The sequence below is a fragment of the Vanacampus margaritifer genome, chromosome 17 (assembly GCF_051991255.1).
Source record: "Vanacampus margaritifer isolate UIUO_Vmar chromosome 17, RoL_Vmar_1.0, whole genome shotgun sequence".
NCBI classification, from domain to species: Eukaryota; Metazoa; Chordata; class Actinopteri; order Syngnathiformes; family Syngnathidae; genus Vanacampus; species Vanacampus margaritifer.
Window position 1 is genome coordinate 5652148 of NC_135448.1, and position 17799 is coordinate 5669946.

At 38.3% G+C, this 17799-nt stretch overlaps 1 protein-coding gene across 1 annotated transcript in view; it reads right to left on the minus strand.

Annotated features, from left to right (window-relative positions):
• Positions 1–1332: 1332 nt before the first annotated feature.
• Positions 1333–17799, minus strand: part of gatad2b (GATA zinc finger domain containing 2B) — a 75932-nt gene continuing 59465 nt past the window's right edge. Inside the window, exons 7-11 of the mRNA XM_077548504.1 lie at positions 14943–15312; positions 13314–13516; positions 12785–12892; positions 11453–11660; positions 1333–10055 (exon numbers count right to left, since the gene is read on the minus strand). Of these exons, the coding sequence (XP_077404630.1) occupies positions 9919–10055; positions 11453–11660; positions 12785–12892; positions 13314–13516; positions 14943–15312 (1026 nt within the window). The 3' untranslated portion in view covers positions 1333–9918. The remainder of the gene's footprint in view (positions 10056–11452; positions 11661–12784; positions 12893–13313; positions 13517–14942; positions 15313–17799) is intronic.

Below are 17799 nucleotides of genomic sequence, written 5' to 3' on the forward strand. Positions count from 1 at the left end.
GTTCAAATCATTTCACTTGTTGTGTTAAAGGCAGTCAGCTGTAAGAAGGAGACCAAGGGTGACAACACATTGAAATTCCACACAGATGATGTGGACAATATTCCTGGAAAGTTGGAACATGTTCACCGTGCGGTCTGATCTGCGGATAAATACATGCAAGCAAAAACAAGCGAGGAAAGGAATTTAATTTCAAAATATGTACTGTATGTTTAATGTATGTTCTGGTAACAGCAATCATGTGTTTTCTTCCATCACAGGCCATTGTATGGTCTATTATTTATTATTGGTTATTATTTAGAAATACTGAGAGGCTGTATATTTGTGACATTAACCCGGTTTCTGGTTAAGGTAAGCCGTTTTAAAATTAAGAAAAACTTCAACATAGTTATTGAGCTGATGTTTCGTAGTCGTCTTGGCGCTCACGTGCTGCCAGAGTGCGGTCACATCTGCTCACATTCATTTATGAATGCAGCCTGTAATCAGCAGCTCGGTGTTTATTAGGTGGTGGGTGGTGTGTGCGTGTGTGTGCGTGGAAAGTGTCACCAGTGAAAAGTGAGAGAACACTGTACCTCATTGGATTTGTACTTTGGTCGTTTCTCTTAGATTGATGTTGACCATATCCTAGTCTATTTTTTATTTATTTCTCCAAATATGACAATATTTGACATCTAAATTTACAGTAGTTTTAAAATTGTGTCAAATATATTGCAACGTTTCCTTGCAGCCTTTCTCCCATAGCAATGACTTCAGATGTTTTTTTTTTTAAACTTTACAAGTCTTTCTTTATTGTAACTTTTCAGATTTTTCTCCGTAATGTTCCCGCTTGTCTTTCATGATATCATACTATTGTTATATTAATATTACAGATTCTTATTCCCTCGCAATCTTATGACTTTTTTTCAACACAGCACTTTATTTTTTGTTTTGTAACATTTATGGTCCCATCTCAAGGTTTATTTCCCCGCTAATGTTTTTATTTAAATGTTTTAGTTTTTCCTTGCCCTCTTGTGGTTCGATCAAGGGATGTCGTTAATAGTTGTCAACTGTGGGCATGTGAAAGCCCTTTGAGAATCTTTTGTGATTAAAGGCTATATAAATAAAACTGTCTTAACTTTTTTTTTTTTAAGGTTTCGTAATATTAATGTATTCTCTCCCTAATACTGGATGCAAACAATGTTTTTGGTTAACAGTTTGGCCTTGGAGGAGGTCTTTGCTCTACTCATCATTTAAGTATTACTTAACAACTCTCAAGACTTTTCAAGACCAAGTTCAGTGAATATGAGTGAATGTGCAACGAAACAATAGTTTGTGCCAATGGGACTTAAGTCACACTTGGAAGCAAATTGTTTCAACCTTTATTAAACATAGCTTGCAAGATAAATATTACAAAGTTATTTCCTCCAAAATTAGCTTATTTTTTCAATCAATGCATAATTGTCAATCAACTGGCAGTATTCAAACAGCATTATTTTCATTGACTTTTTTTTTGAAGAACGTTAAATATCAAGTATGTGCAAAAGGTCAGGATTGATGTAAGCAAACAAACAACAAGAACAAAAAGGACGTAAATTAGCCTCTGCTTCGTTTCATTTGTTTGTGTCTCGCCTCCCCAGATGTTTTGCAGCTATACAAACAAGATACAAATGCTTGGAAGGGGATTCAAAATTACTTTGCAATCAAATATTTCCCTGCACCAGCGATGACAATATCAAAGAAAGCCAATCGCTGGTGTTGGCGGTTTAGGTATTCACTTTTAAACTTGGTTCAAGAATAAAAGCACAGAGACACGTACTGGTGGAAGTAGCTTTTATCAGAGACTCCATGCATGGTTGCCTATTGTGCAAACTTTTGTATGCAAGCCAACGCAAAATAATCCAAAAAGGGTCAGATTCCACTTTTTGGGTTATTCAATTAGGCCCAAAAAGTTGGGTCAAATGAATAAAAAACAAAACAACTCAGAACTTGGGTTGTTCTGTGGGTTATCAATTTAATTTGACCCAACATTTTTGGGTTAAATAACATAAGTTGGGTTGATTCATTTATGACCCGGTTACTTGACCCAGTTTTTTGGTTACCAGTAAATAACTCAGAGAATTGGGTCAATTCATTTTCGAGCCAATTCATTTGGGTTATTTAAGTAACCCAAAAAGTTGGGTCAAATGAATAACCCACAATACAACCCCCCCAGAAATGGGTGGCTTTGTGGGTTGTTAATTCAATTTGACCCAACATTTTGGGTTAAATAACTAAAAAAGTTGGGCATGTGCAAATTGGGTTGGTTTGCAGGTTATTTAATTTGACCCAACTTGGGTTAAATAACTCAAATTAATGGCTTAGCCCATTCTTGACCCAATTTGGGTTATTTATGACACAGCTGTTTTTAGAGTGTAAGCTTTAGCAGTGGTCTTTAAAGCCAGCAGGTTCATATTAGTTCATATCGGCACATTCACTATAAATCTTGACCAATTTTTGCCCTTTTAAGGAAATTTGTTTGCTGTTTTGTTTTATTAAAGGGATAAAAACAGGCAGGAAAATTAATAAAAGAGCATTTTCTCATGTTCCGAATATTTATATATAGTTATAATTGGTGTGTATTTAATTTTTTTTTTTAAGACAGCAAACTGAATTATAGAAAATATATAATAGTTCCAATTTCAATGTTATTGCATCAGGTTTGGCAGTTCTCTAAAAGAACATTTGTGAAGAAAAAATATCAAATTCATAAAATATGTTTGCCTGAAACCAAGGACATGCAGGAGTGCTCAAAGATAAACATGAATTGTCGTAAAGATCCAAAAATGCACCATTCATGTCTTGAAATGACATGTTAGCTCTCTACTACTGTCATCCAAACACACTTTTATCCAGAGAAAATTTCAACAAGCAATTTACTAGGAAACAAACTTATTTCAAGTATTGCTGCCCCCAATGAAAGAATAACAAACAAAAAAAGTATACCAGCGTGCACTCTCCTGTAAACCGGAGGGGGGGGGAAAAATGCATCCAGGGAGTCCATTTTAAGAAGCAGAGGGAAAAAATTGGGAGAAACAAAGAAGAATCCCAAACATTTTGCACATTTGTTACACAATAATACACAGTGATCACAAAACGAAATGACAAGCTTCACAATATTCATGGCTTTTTGTTTGCTTTTCTACACAATATACAACCATTATTTTTTTTCAGTACAAGGGAGGAAAATGCTTATGTACAATAAGTCATTATTACTTCAAACCTAGCAAATATCGTGTCATTTATCTCATATTCAATACATTTGTTTATTTTTTTTAAACTGCAATAGAAAGTAACGATAACTCAGAAGAGGAATTCAGTCGCCAGAAATAAAAAGAAGACTTTTTGAGGGAAAAAAAGACATTCAAAAGAATCTGCAGATAAAATACAAAGGTGTGGATGCAAACAGAGAAAGAGAGAGAGAGACAGGAGCTTTTTTTCCAGTATTAACTTTACCTTTGCAGCAAAAAGGAGATGCATGAGATTAATTAACCAAATGGCAAGTGGTATTAAAAATTCACCCTGACATAAAAAAAAAAGGAAGTTATATCTGGAGAACCGTTTGGATAAAGGGAAAATTGATTTATTTTATTTGACTAAATTAAAATGGATTTCGTCCTAGTGTAAACTTTAGTCTACATTTTTTCTTTTAGGTAGTTTCAGAGTCTTGGCCTAAGACTTTCCTCACGCTCAAATGCTGTGACCCAGTCACGGCCTGGATTGTTCAAGCATCATCTTCATCGTCATCGTCATCATCATCATCATCATCATCATCATCCCCCCTTGCGTTACAATTTGACTGGAGAAAAACTCAAAGCTACTGGCACCCATAACGACGCATGTAGAATGATGTACATGTGCAGAAGACAGGGAGGGCATAACCATAGATTCAGCAAAAAAAAGAAGAAAAAAAGAAGAAGTTTAATGATAAATCATGTCTTGAAACAATGGCTGAAAAATGGGGTGCACTACTTGGGTGCAACTAGCAGAGGCACTGTTGATAAGGTTTCAACAAGTTTGTGGTCTGAAGAAGATGACAGTTACAAGTGCCTTTATATTTCAAAATAAATGATAAATGTAATGATACATGAAATGTAAATAAAATTATTTTCTGCCATTTAAAATAATTAAAAAAATAAAATAAAGTTAATTGATTCGCAATTTTCTAAATAGGGGGAAAATTGTTATCTCTGCATTTTTTTGTTAACTAAACCAAATACAAATGCACAGAATGTGTTGACATGAAAACAACGTAAACTCGGTGAATGGGAAAAGAGGTGAACTTGGTTGTTAGCTTAGCTTCAACAGGTAGTTTTCACCAACACACATATAAGGTTGTTAAAAACTTGGTGCTGTGGCTTATAGTCTTCCAATTTAGCTTCAACAATAATAAATTAGTTCTTCCGAACAATAGTTTTGTTTGACTATTTAGCTCGGCTGTGAGTTGCTAGTTAAAAATTAAAGGTGGCTACGTGACTTTGGATTACAGCATTCACACTTCAAAACTAAGTGCTGTGGGTTATGTTCTTCCAATTTAGCTTTAAAAATTTACCTTCCCTTTGAAAGTTTTTTTAATTTTTTTTTTTAATTTGGCTTAGCTAACTAAATCAACTGATTTGCAAACTCAAATTAAAGGTGCCTTTGTGACAGTGGAGCATTGCACAAAATTAAATTACTTGATGAGTCTTAAAGTTTTCAAATTTAGATTTAGAATTAATTAGTTCTTTATATCAATAGTTTTAAAGTTTTTTATGAGCTAGCAATCAGCTATGAGGTGCTAACATAATTGAAAGGTGGCTATGTGGGTGGAGCGCTGCATAAACTTGTGAAAACAAAGTGCTCCGAGTTCAATTCTTCCAATTTAGATTAAACAAGAAACATTTGGCTCATTATAACAATGGTCTGATGGTATTAATTTACTATATTGCTTAGCTTAAATCGCTAGCATTTGACGCAGAGTTGCGAGCTCAAATGAAAGACGGCTTCGTGAGCGGCTGCATTCACCCATCAAAACTAAGTGCTCTGGTTGAAATTCTTTTAGTTCTTCATTATAGATGCGCATGGGTGACTAAAGAATTAAAACAAAAAGGACGCAAATAGTGATTGACATACTAGTTTGCACATACCAATCATGCCCAGTATATAATCTTAAGTGCAATACTATAACTATCTCAACAAGTACCACGGAGCGAGGGTGTGACGCTCACCTTTAAAGACGAGTCATGACAGCGTAGTCTGTGTAGGTCACGAAAGGATGCCAACAAACACTTAAGGGTGCGTTCACACTTGACAGGTTTGGTTGGATTAAATTAACTCTGCTATGAAGAACTCTAAACATTTATTTTACATCCATCCATTTTCTATACAGCTTGCCATCATTAGGTTAACCTGGAGTAGCCAGCTTGCTGAGAATTCATGATCAAGCAATATTGTTATTATGAAAATGTAAGTTTTGTTAAACTCACTGGGAAACTTGTGGTCTGACGAGACCAACGCCAGTGTGAATGCCAAGTGGACCAACTGTGATGCATCTTTTTCATTTTCAGTTTGGACCAGAGAAATAATCACGAGTGTGAACACAGACCAAGTGCTTGTTCAAAATAAACCAACCACGAGTTAAGCGCAACCTCCCAAAAACTTTCAGGGGAAAAAAATGCACGTACAAATGTTCATAATTGTGTATATTGCTTGATGCAAACTTAGCCCCCCATATTCCTAGAAGCAAGGTTAGCAAGATAAGCTAACTATTCCACTCAATTGTGTTATGTTACAAGTTCCACATTGTCTCAGTAATAAACACGTTGTTTTCCCCTAGACTCTTTCTTCGATTTATTAATTGGCATTTAAATGTTCAATACACATTGCTTAGCTTTCATTCATAAACTGATCCCAAATTCTCAGACCTTTTACTTGTTTCCAGTAAAATGCTGTCGGCCGCCATTGAGAACTGTCTCATTCCCCTGATACTGAACTAACTCTTCCTCCTCCTTCAAAAATTATATTCCAGGAATAATACTGCACTTTGTCTGAACACTGATTGTAATGCTACTGTGCACAAGGTTGTAGCTTAAGAGCAGTTAGCGCACAAATAATAATATGCCGATATAAGAGAATGTGTTTAACACATTCTGAGAATATTCTATAGATGGTAACGTTGGCCTGAAAGGACTGTTAAAAAACAAACAAAAAAACAAGCATTTTTGTCTCAAGACTTAAAATATGTAAAACCCATGCAATTAGCATGCATGCTGGGTGTGTGGACTCAGCACACACGCCTTGGGAAAACACCTCTGAAAGCTACACCAGCAGGACCAGCCTTCAAGAAACTGATTTCCTCGTTGCATCACATGGTCCCACCCTTAGTCTGAGGCAATAATGCAAGATGGTTACATATTTTCACAGACGTTTCATGGTTAGAAGGTCCCACGAATGTGAACATCTTAGGCAATGTCAGATGACTAACAAGCAAACATCTTTCTTTCTTGATACAGCTATTATGAAATATTTCGGAGCAAAATAATAAGTACGGCAGAATGGCGGAGGTGGCATATCCAGGTCCAGAAAGTAAAAACCCTGCCAGTTTGGCTTCAGCCCCTAGTGATAGCTAGCTAGCTCCCTAGCAGGTAAACGAGCAAAATGGGAGCTAGCTAACTAGCACCTGAGGCTAAAGCCAAACTGTGGCAGGATTTTTACTTTCTGGACCTGGATTTGACCCCTTTGCAGAATAGTGAAAAAGAGCAGAGATTAGTTGCTCGGTTGCTAAATTAGGCTCGCTGGGTGTGGTACAAGCTCAGCTGCAGCTCAATAGTATGGAAATGTATGGCGGTGGTACATGTAAAAATGAATACTAAACCTAAGACAAAAAGGAAATAAAATGTCTGCTTGGTGTCCCAATTTTTACTGAAATGATCCCGCTAATGTAACCTGGACAGTTATTCTCCGTTCCCACAGCATGACATACTAGCGGCTCAAGATGGCCGTACTTGCTACTGATGTATTTCAACGGATAAAGCCAAGAATTAGCAGGAAATTTGAGGTTTTCAGAGCCTTGGCAATCAGGTATCTAAGTGTGCCCAGGGAATACTGACATAAACAATTTTACAGAGGTGTCAAATCCAGGTCCAGATAGTAAACAAACAAAAAAAAACTAGCTACATGGGCTTCTAACTCAACTAGCAGGCTAGCTAGCTTGTTTACAGGCTGGTTGAGTAGAAGCTAGTGTTAATTTTATCCGCCAATTTTAAATTTAGCCTCCGTTTTAGTCCAATTTCAGTCACATTTTAAATAGTTTTTATAGTCAACCTCATCCCGTTTTTATTATTTACAGTCCATTTTTAGTCGAGGATTTTAGTCCAAGAAAACAATTTTATTGGTCTAGTTTTGGTTAACAAAAACGGTTTTAGTTTTAGTCTAGTTTTAGTCTGAATAATCATTTTACTCCTGTATATATATTTTTTGCCAGCGGATTATGTTGAACATTTCGGATCTAAAAATATTTCACATAAAAATTTTCATCTTTTTGATGAAAAACAACTTCACACACAATTACAGTGGCTTCTATGGCTCATTGCTACGAGCTAAGTAAATTAGCCAGCATTAGTTAACAGTCGGATTAACAATATTGTTGGAACGTTATAGCTGTTAGATTAATGTTACATTACAACTATAATGCATTCTTATTTTATTTTATAAAGTTTCACCGTGAATCCACCTCCTGTCTGTCCCAAGATTAGCAGAGACAAGATTTTACAAAATCATATAATATTCGTCTAGTTTTTGTTCATGAACTAAAATGTCCAAAGATTTTAGTCTAGTTTTTATTAAGTAAAGTACATTTTTGTCTCGTCTTCATCAGTCGACAAAAATGCATACTGATTTAGTTGCAGTTATTGTTTATTAACAAGGGTTTTAGTCTAGTCTAGTCTTAGTCCGGTGAAAAATGTGCGTTGACGAAATATTTTTTGTTTAGTTTTTGTTGACGAACTTAACACTAGTAGAAGCACCTGTGGTTAAAGCCAAACTGTGGCTTTCTGGACCTGGATTTGACGCCTCTAAATTTTGACATGGGAAATGGACCGCTTTAACCGAGGCAAGTAGCACAAAGTACAGCTAGACAGTTTTCCATCAAGCTAATCCTTCTTGATACCATCAAAGTATTATCAATTCTTATTCCGGATATAAGTTTAGACTTGGATGGACAAATTCAGGTAAGTGTACACATGCTTTTACCTTAGCCTTAAAGCAGCTTTCCACATAGGCTGGCTCTACCAAACTTCAGGAGGGATCAGCGACATGCAACTTGAGGTCCAACATTCCAAGAGTAACACCGCCACAGAACATTAGAAGTAAACCATAAAACCTGTGACTCTCTGATAGGCCCTAAGCCAGCTTCCAGACCTTAAGAGACTCTTCATTGTAACATTATTTTCCTCTTTTTTTTCTTTTTGTAAAAAAACATGTTTTTTTTTTTCCAATTGGAAATATGCAAAGTGCTCCTCTGGAGTGAGGCAACTTGTGTGCACAACATGCACACAATGATTGATCCATGTCTCTCCCATAAAAGATATAATCCACATCCTTTGTTTTCTCCCTCTGACGCTAAGTATCTATACATAATCCTTACAGATTTTTTTTTTGTTTTTAACTTTGTTGATTATTATCGTCTCCCGAAGGCAAATACCTCTCAGGTCTGCCAACGTTTCAAGAAGAGACGCCGCAAAAAGAGAGAAAAAAAAAGGGGGGGGGGGATAGTTTGGCGGGGAAGGTTTGGGGTGGCGGGGGCTAAGAATCCGAAAATATAATCCCAAACATAACAACTAAAAACCAGAATTCAAGGTTTGAAAGTACAGATTCTGGTTTGGGTGCACAAAATGTGCTTCCACCTTCAAGAGTGGAGTCCTTTTCACATTGAAAGAACATGTGATGTGAAAGACGAGCTGCTGGGTCGAAAGGGTCCAGTCTGTGCATAACCAAAGGTAGTCGAGGGTGGCGGGGTTGGGAGAATGGAAGCAGGAGGGTCATCGCATCCGCTTTATTATGCTTCCTTCTGAATCCTGGATGAGTTTGTCGCTCTGGTAGAGTCGCAAAAATCCCAAACCTGACAGCTCTCTCCTCCTCTGGAGTGTGCATTGTCCTGCCGGAGCTGTCCCGTGTACATCCATTATGTAAGCGGGGATATCTGGAGTAGGAGACAGCCGCCGACCTCGGAAATGACGTTTGATGGGGGTGACCAGCAAAGGAAAAATCAAGTGGGGATTCTCGTTCCCTTCTGTCAGTCATTTCCCGTTCGTTAGCATTAATAGTGGAGGGAGTTGAATACTTGGGATGCCCTTATGACTGTGTCACTTTGATGAGATGATGACAACATGGATGCTCTGTCCTCAGTGTCATGTGCCTGCAACACGATACCCTTTTTAGAGCGGGCTCTTTGTTTTCTTCTGAAGAACAAGCAGAGCCATATGGAACTAAATATTACTGTCTGGACCAGTTTTCTTGATTTTGAAACTTGCATAGTAACCAGAATGCACCCTGTTGATCTTCTGTTACTAGCAATACTCCAATCTAAGCTTTATATATGAGAGGCTCACAAAAAAAAATAAAAAATCCTATATGATTAAAAAGTTTAACATAAGTAATAGTAACAGAGAAAAAAGTGCTATAATAGAAAATACAATTACGAAGAATTACATTTGAGATGTGCTGACATTTTATTGTCTTTGCGTGACTTGTTGGGTTTTGAATGGGTCAGTTTAAGGTAGGCACATGGACAGGCACTGCATGCGATGGGTGGGGCCTCTGGGTCGAAGGGGGGATATATCGGCTGATCGTGGAGTGCTTCGATGTGGGGTAGGACAAGAGGGCCCAGGGCGGGCTTGTCTTCAGATGGGCCGTAGGGCTGGTCAGGGCTCATTTCTGTCCGGTGATGGACTGCGATATGGATCTGGGTGGGATCATGTCCAACAGGTACTCTCTCTGCCGGTCTGCTAAGCTGGAGCTCTTATGGGCACCGACTGCCGCTGGGTTCAGATAGGCGATATTTAACCCTGTGGTGAGAAGACAGACATTCATTTACAAAAAAAGAAAAAGAAAAACAAAACAAATGTGCTTTTATGTAAGCGTATTGCATTCACTTGGAAAAACAACAACCTCCAAAAATTTTTTGGGGGGGACCTTTGTTTCTGTGTGTATTTTTTCGTAATATCCTGATTTTCTTAATTCTTTTTTTCTGTTTTACTGAATACTTTTTTTCTGTGATGAAAAAATATTCCGAAAAACAGGGGGAAAAATATTCTGGAAAAAAAGGAGGACAATTACTTAGAAACAGAGGTGTCAAATCCAGCCACAGTTTGGCTTTAGCCTCAGGTGCTAGCTTACTAGCTCCATTGGTACTTGTTTACCTGCTAGGGAGCTAGCAAGCTAGCATCAGGGTCTAAAGCCAAACTGTGGCAGGGTTTTTACTTTCTGGACCTGGATTTGCCACCGCTGCTCAGAAAAACTGAAACAAAATTTATCGAAAAAACAGGGGGAAAATTATTTTAAAAAAACAGGAGAAAAAAAATATTCAGAAAAACAGCTTCTGTTTTTTGGAGTAATTATTATTATTATTTTACCTCGGAACTTCAAGTGACTTGTTGCAGACCCGTTAATGGCGGACACTTTCCCGCGCACATGTCCAAAGTACCTTTAACTATATGACTTACTGGCTCAGTTAAGGTAAGGCATGTACTGTAACACACACAGTATTGTTAATGTTTTATACTTTTTGTTACTGTATACTATCATTATTAATGTAAGCTAGGTTTATCGTTTGATGGAGCAAGTAAGTATACAAACATGTCAACCAACTGGCATTATTTTAGTAATAATGCGAAAAACAGAAGCTGGTGCTGTTTTTCGTTAAAAAAAAATCCTGTGTTTTTTTGTGTGTTTCACCCCATGCCCCCCCCCCATTCCAGTACATGTAAATGTAGGCTAAATGCTAAAAACATAGCACTTTTATCATAATGCCACGGGGTATTGACAAACAGAAATCAGCCACTGCAGATTAAATAATGAAACCAGAAAAAATACTGATAAACAAAGTTAAGTGAAAAACCCTGTAATAAAGAATAAACAATTGAGATGCGGTTGCACAAGTGTGCACACCCTCTTATACCTAGGTTGTGGCTGTGTTCAGAATGAACCAATCACATTTGAACTCCTGACAAATGGGATTCAACACACACTTGCCACCATTTAAAGTGCCTCTGATTAACCTCAAATAAAGTTCAGATGTTCTAGTACTGTAGTTCATAGTAGACCTGCACTGCTTGCACTAACAACTTGGCTGTAAAACAGAGAGGACCTAGTTTACAAGTGCACAGTGAGTCTTGCCAACTTAGACCATTTGGTTGCTAATATTTTGCTAAACAACAACAAGGGTGATATACAACGAAGGTACCTGGGATGTTGTAGATCTGGCGACGGCTATCATGCTGCAGTCTGCTGCTGCTACTGCTACCGCCTCCGCTGCTGCCACAGTGCTTTGCACCGCTCATCCCCATCAGGCTGCTGGCCACTGACAGCTGAGAGGCCTGGGCGAAGTTAGACAGGACGCCTCGCGCAGAGTTGGACAGACTTCTCTGCATAGAAGCCTGAGGTTGGGGAGCCTGAGGAGAAAAAGTAGCGGTTAGCTTGGTAAACTAACTCAGGTGAGTTTTAAGTGGACTAAATCACCTACGGTACTCTATTTTCCCAGGCAACAGTGTTGAACGCGTACGTAAATATGACCTCTGGAGCTGCTGCAACCGACCGGTGCAAAATCACACAGTGAAATGCCAGCGAGAAGAAAAGACGGACACTAACCCCCGCGTTCGCTGTTTAATTCAAACAGATGCTTGCTTGCAGCGTTTTTTTGTTTGCGTCACCACAATCTATTTTGGCCATATTCTTTCGGCTTTAATTTTATTTCGGCTGAATGCCGAAAATGGCAAAAATAGCCATTTTCAAATTTTCGGTGGCCGAATATTTGGTGCATCACGAATATATATATATATATATATATATATATATTTATATATATATATATATATATGTATATATGAGGCTGAGGCTTCACTATGACAAACAGTGTCATAACCTACACCTGACTTACTCAAGTGAGTATAAACCAGAGTAAACCGGCTGCTTCTTTGCCTCAGGGCTTCACTATGACAAACAGTATCGTAACATACCACTTTGACTTGCTCAGGTGAGTTTGAGCCAGATTAAACCGCCTGCTACATTGTCTCGTGTGTCACGCTGACGAACAATATTATTACGTATTGCTGAACTTGCTCAGGTGAGTATAAACTGGCCTAAACCGCCCGCTCCATTGACGCAAGCGTCAGATGGTTTTCGTCGCAAAGCTTGTTCTGCGTGTTCTCTTTCACATGCTGTTGACACACAGACATTGAGATGAAAGACATTCTTTGAAGAGGGAAGTTGTGGTTCTGAACAACAGCCAAAATTGCTTCATTAAACTGTCCAAAGGACAGTCTAAATATTTTGAATATGTTTTACTTAGATGTGGTATTGTAGCCTTTTTCCATTCACCCAATCCACTAATAAAGTGCTGAAAAGATCCCGGCGTATGCATATGGCGCAAGTGATACAAATGATGCAACATTGTCTTTGTAAAGGACATGATGTGCATTTTGAGCCGGGTGGTTAGTATTTGCAATAGTCACAAAATAATCGACATGCTGCCATGTAGCTCCAAGCAGGAATTGTGGAAGTTTTGGAGGCTGTGTACCTGGCGGAGAGCATGATGTCGGATCAGGGAGTCAGTCTTGGAGGCGTTGGGGCCACTGGGGGCCGAGCTGGGTGAGAGGGCGGCCTGTTGCAGCCTCTGTTCGATCTCCTGAAAAGGAAGCGGTCATATTTAGGAACAAAATACTATTATTGTTATTAAAGAAATATGCGTCTTTATCACTTCATTCTTGCATGTTTCATAAAACAATGATATATATACTTGTGGAGTGGCACCATATAAATAAATACATAAATAAAGAGCTTTATGACCATTGGGAAATAAAGCAGCCCCCCCCCCAAATTGCAGCCAATTTGAATTGAATCTCTAATGCAAACTGAACTAAAACGCTTTCTAGTTTTACAACAACAGTTCAATCATATCTTTCTTATCTTAAGTGGCACTAGATGGAAACGAATAAATAAAAATATATATACTATACACGGAAATTAAATGGAAATTAATTGGTCTCTAAGGCAACAAGGTTCCCTATAATGAGAGAAAATATTTTAACGGCCATTTTGATGCTGACCTGCTCTTGCTGCAGGGCCTTTACGAAGGCATTCTTCAGCCTGTTGGTGTGCTCTGCCTTGAGAGCCTTTTTTTGATTGGACATCATGCACTGCTCGCACAGGATTCGCCCGCTCTTCTCCTGCTTCCAGTGGGGGGTGAAATCAGTTCTGCACTGGGCACAGAAGAACGGCTCCATGCGGGAAAGCGTGCCTCGCAGTTTACCTGTGGATTAAAGTCGAAGAGAGCCGACTATAAACAACTTGCAGACTAACGTCTATATCAATCACATCATTTTTTGCGCATTCAACTGGTGGGTATTATTCATCTTGACTGTTTATAACTTGACTTGCCCAAAATGGCTTTTAGTAAGCAATCTCTTGATTAAAAATGTCAATATACCGGAGGTGATCAGAGGCGTATAGCAAGTAGAGCTGGGTTGTGTATACTGTAGGTAAATAAATTCTAATTAGCTTTCATTGTTTCTTTTTTTAATGTATCATAAGTAATAGTGGTTGAATATCTCAAATTTACCGTGTATTAGGAGGACCACGTATAATTATATAGTAGGGGTAATATTCTAAGAAAAATTTACGAGAAATAAACTCTCAAATTTGCGACTTTATATAGTGGCAAATTTGTGAGAAAAAAACGTACACATTCACGAGAAATAAATTGGCAAATTTGCCACTTTATTAAGTGGCAAATTTGCGATAAAAAATTTATGAAATTTAAGAGAAATCAACTCGCAAATTTGCGACTTTATAATGTGGGATATTTGCGAGAAAAAAACGAATACATTTACGAGAAATCAACTGACAAATTTGTGACTTTATAAAGTGGCGCATTTGCGAAAAAAAAACTCGCAACTTTATGACAAATATACTTGCAGATTTGCGAGAAAAAAACTCAGAAACTTACTAGAAATACACATAGCGTACTACTCAGATGTTTGTGCCAATACTTTTCGGTCAGGTTTTCAAATTAGGAGATAGTAATTGCTTTAGCAGAGCTTAACCATATGTTAAGCATTTGCACTTTGAAGCGTTGGGTACTGCCAGCGACAAAGACGCCTCGCTTTCGAAGGTCCATACCCTGAAGATCAAGCATTTAAGTTAATTTGTTAAAATGTATATTTACTTGTACATTTATGTTTCCAGAATTATTATTTACACATTCATACATTTTGGTATTTTTTTGTACAAGTAGCTAAGTTGATATGCCGAATCTGCGGTTTTCCGTCACATTAACCACAAATTAATCATTACGTGGGTGGACAAAAGTCAGCACGGTGTCCAGATTATAGCTACGCTACGTGTATTTTTTTTTGTTGCAAGTTTCTGAGTTTTTTTCTCGCAAATTTGCCACTTTATAAAGTCATAGATTCACAGTTTTTTTTTCTTAGAAATTAGCCTTCCTCTTAAAAAAAATATTTATACGTGACTTTTTTTAATATATTTTTTTTTACTGACGTTGGATTTGGCATTCAAAGGAGAGTGGCAACTTTTTACTAAAGATTATAGCTGGAGGAGGAGCTTGTGTGTGTCATGTGTGTTGACAAGTGGACAACAACCCAGCCAGTCGGCGTGTCACCTTTGAGTAATCATCTCAAAAGCTTTTCACAACCAGATTCATGGCTGGGGATGCTTACCCTGACTGTCGAGGACGCTCTGCACCACCTCCTCTAGGCCCACCATGTAGATAAACTCGCTGTTAGCTGCCGACGGCAGGAAGTGGAGGAGCGGGGCAGGGGGTTTGGGCGGCGGGATCTCCAGCAGCGTCTTCTCCAGCTGTTTTCTCAGGGCAAGCTTGGCGGCAGCCTGGCTGCTGGCTTGGTCCGCCATGGCATTCACGCCTCCGCTGGCGGAGCCTGACAGGTTGGAAGGGCTGACGGCCGAGGCTCCGCCCAGGCTGCCCGCCACCCCGCTGGCCCCTGCTGCTGCAGCCGCTTGCATGTGGGCCAGGTTCATATACATGGCGCTGGAGCCTGATCGCTGCGATGCTGCCACCTGCTGGCTGGCCTGTGTAGGAAACACAAATATTTGGTCTCAATAATGAGAAGCCTTTTGCGGCTTGAAGGTGTAACATGCAAACAGTGGTGGGAAGTATCTACGTACAAATATTTTATTTGTATACTTTTACAACTTTTTACTTTACATGCAAAAACACATATCTGCACTTTGTCTCAGTCTAATCTGAAAAGAAAAAAAAACATCCCCGTAAGGTGCTTTTTTCCCCTCTTTTTCCCCCCCCCAGTTATTAGCTAATTTAGATTTTTTTTGTCCATTTGCATTAGCAGAACTTTTCACTTTAGATGCAAAAACACATATATGCATTTGTCTCAGTCTAATCTGAAACAAAACAAAACAACAAAAACAAAAAACATCCAGGTAATGTGCATTTTCGTGTGCGCAGTTATTAGCTAATTTTGCTTTTTTTGTGTGTCTGTTTGCATTATCATGTTTTTTTTAATTTTTTTTTTACTTTACATGCAAAAACATATATCTGCACTTTCTCTCAGTCTAATTATAAAACCCCCCAAAACAAAACCAGGTAAGGTGCATTTTTATTTTGCAGTTTAGCAGTTTAGTTTAGCAGTTTAGCATTAGCTAATTTAGCTTTTTTTTTTGTCTGTTTGCATTAGCAAAGCAATGTTATGCTAAGCTATGTTGTTTTGATGGCAATCCTAGTTTGCTTTTTTCTTTCTCAGTAATACCACTAATGCAAGTTTAGCGATTTTGTATGCAGTTATCAAAATCTATGTTGTTGTTATTTATATAATTGACAGTAAAAATAAATTATTATATTTGTACTTTTTTCCCCTGTTGCTTAAAGTAGTTGAATCACAACTTCTATTTAAATACTTTTTTTCAAGCTTTACTTCCACTTTAGCACATAGCGCGAGTACTTTCAACACGCTAGCATGCAAATTGTCATGATTTGGGTCAGCTGGTGGGCGGAGCCCACCATACACACCTGCTACCCATCATGCCATCAGACCAGAATAAAAGCCTGATGGACACAGCAAGGAGTGTCGGGTGATTACTCTGAGACGCCGCTCTCCTGACCCGACTGGACCCGCTCCTACAAGAGTTTCTCCTGCTGCCCATGACTGACCTTTTTGCCGCCACTGTGCGTGATTTTGAGTTTGTTTGTTATCCGCCTGTGCGCGTGAGTTTGTGTTTACTTTTGTCCGCCTGTGTGCGTGATTTTATGTTCACGTTTGTTGGTACATTAAATCTAAGTTATCCACATCCCTGCCGTGACTCTCCTACCTCACTGCATCTGGGTCCTCCCTTCTCAAGCCGTGACACAAATAAGAAAATGATCAGATGAATACAATGCCTTGATAATTGCGCTCATTTACCACACCCTGTTAGACATACCGAACCACTTGATTGTTATATTTATAGTTGTGATATCCGTGCTGCCAAAAGAAAGAACGTGATTGTCTGCTTGGTCTAGACAGTGAAAGTGATGAGCTTTTACAGCTCAGTAGATTCATCACTTGCTTTAACAAGGCTGAGCAATTAAGGTTTCAAGGCCCATCCCCACTTATATTGTAATAGCGTGTAAAAAGTGACAGGGCATGACTCACTTCTGCAACAAAAAATACTGCCAAAGAGATTAAGTCACATTTTTCTTTGCTAGTTATATCCTCCAGAAAATGTTAAACAATTACTTTTCATCTTTTCAATCACTTAAACTGAGATATTGCTTGCTTTCATCAGTGGCATATTAGATTGCTCTGCCACAGTGAATGGCTCAAACCTTAATCTTGCTAGTCAAAAGGAAACGCTTAACATTTGAACACTAATTTCATTAACTTCTATTTACACATTTTCAGGGAGGCCATTTATTGTGGCCTTCCAATTGGAGAGTCATTAAATAGATTTTAGAATACATGTATACACCTTATTCTGGCCACTTTCAAAATTTTTTATTTACACCCTCAGGTTCTGCGATTGATGACCAAATTCCTCTTGTGTGTGTTCACTTCCATTGATCCAATACATCTCACATCGCCATATTATCAAAGATCTGAATCACACTACATAATAAGCATTAAGAAGGCTCTACGGAGGCGATCAGTATAATCAAGGAACCCCTAATGTATCCTCTTTTCTTTTTACTACTCACCAGTGAAGTTTAAAATTGATCATATATCAACTAGATTGTAAGTGCAGAATGACTTATTTTGTTTTTGTCATTTGTGATGTTTTAATTTGGCTGAATTTTCATTTTATTTGGAGCAGTATTAGAAGGGGAAGTCAACCCCAAAAATTCTTAACAATAATATGCTTTATGCAAGGCTCAGGTAATGACCAATCACGGCTCAGCTTCAGACACCAGGCGAGCCATGATTGGTCGTTACTGAGCAACTATGATGTAATTTTGTCGACGGCAAGTGGCCGCTCTCTAAGATCAATAAAAACAGATAGATTTTGCTGCTTAACTTATATTCCATAAATGCAATATTAATCTGAAAGTCTTGTTTAGAATATAGA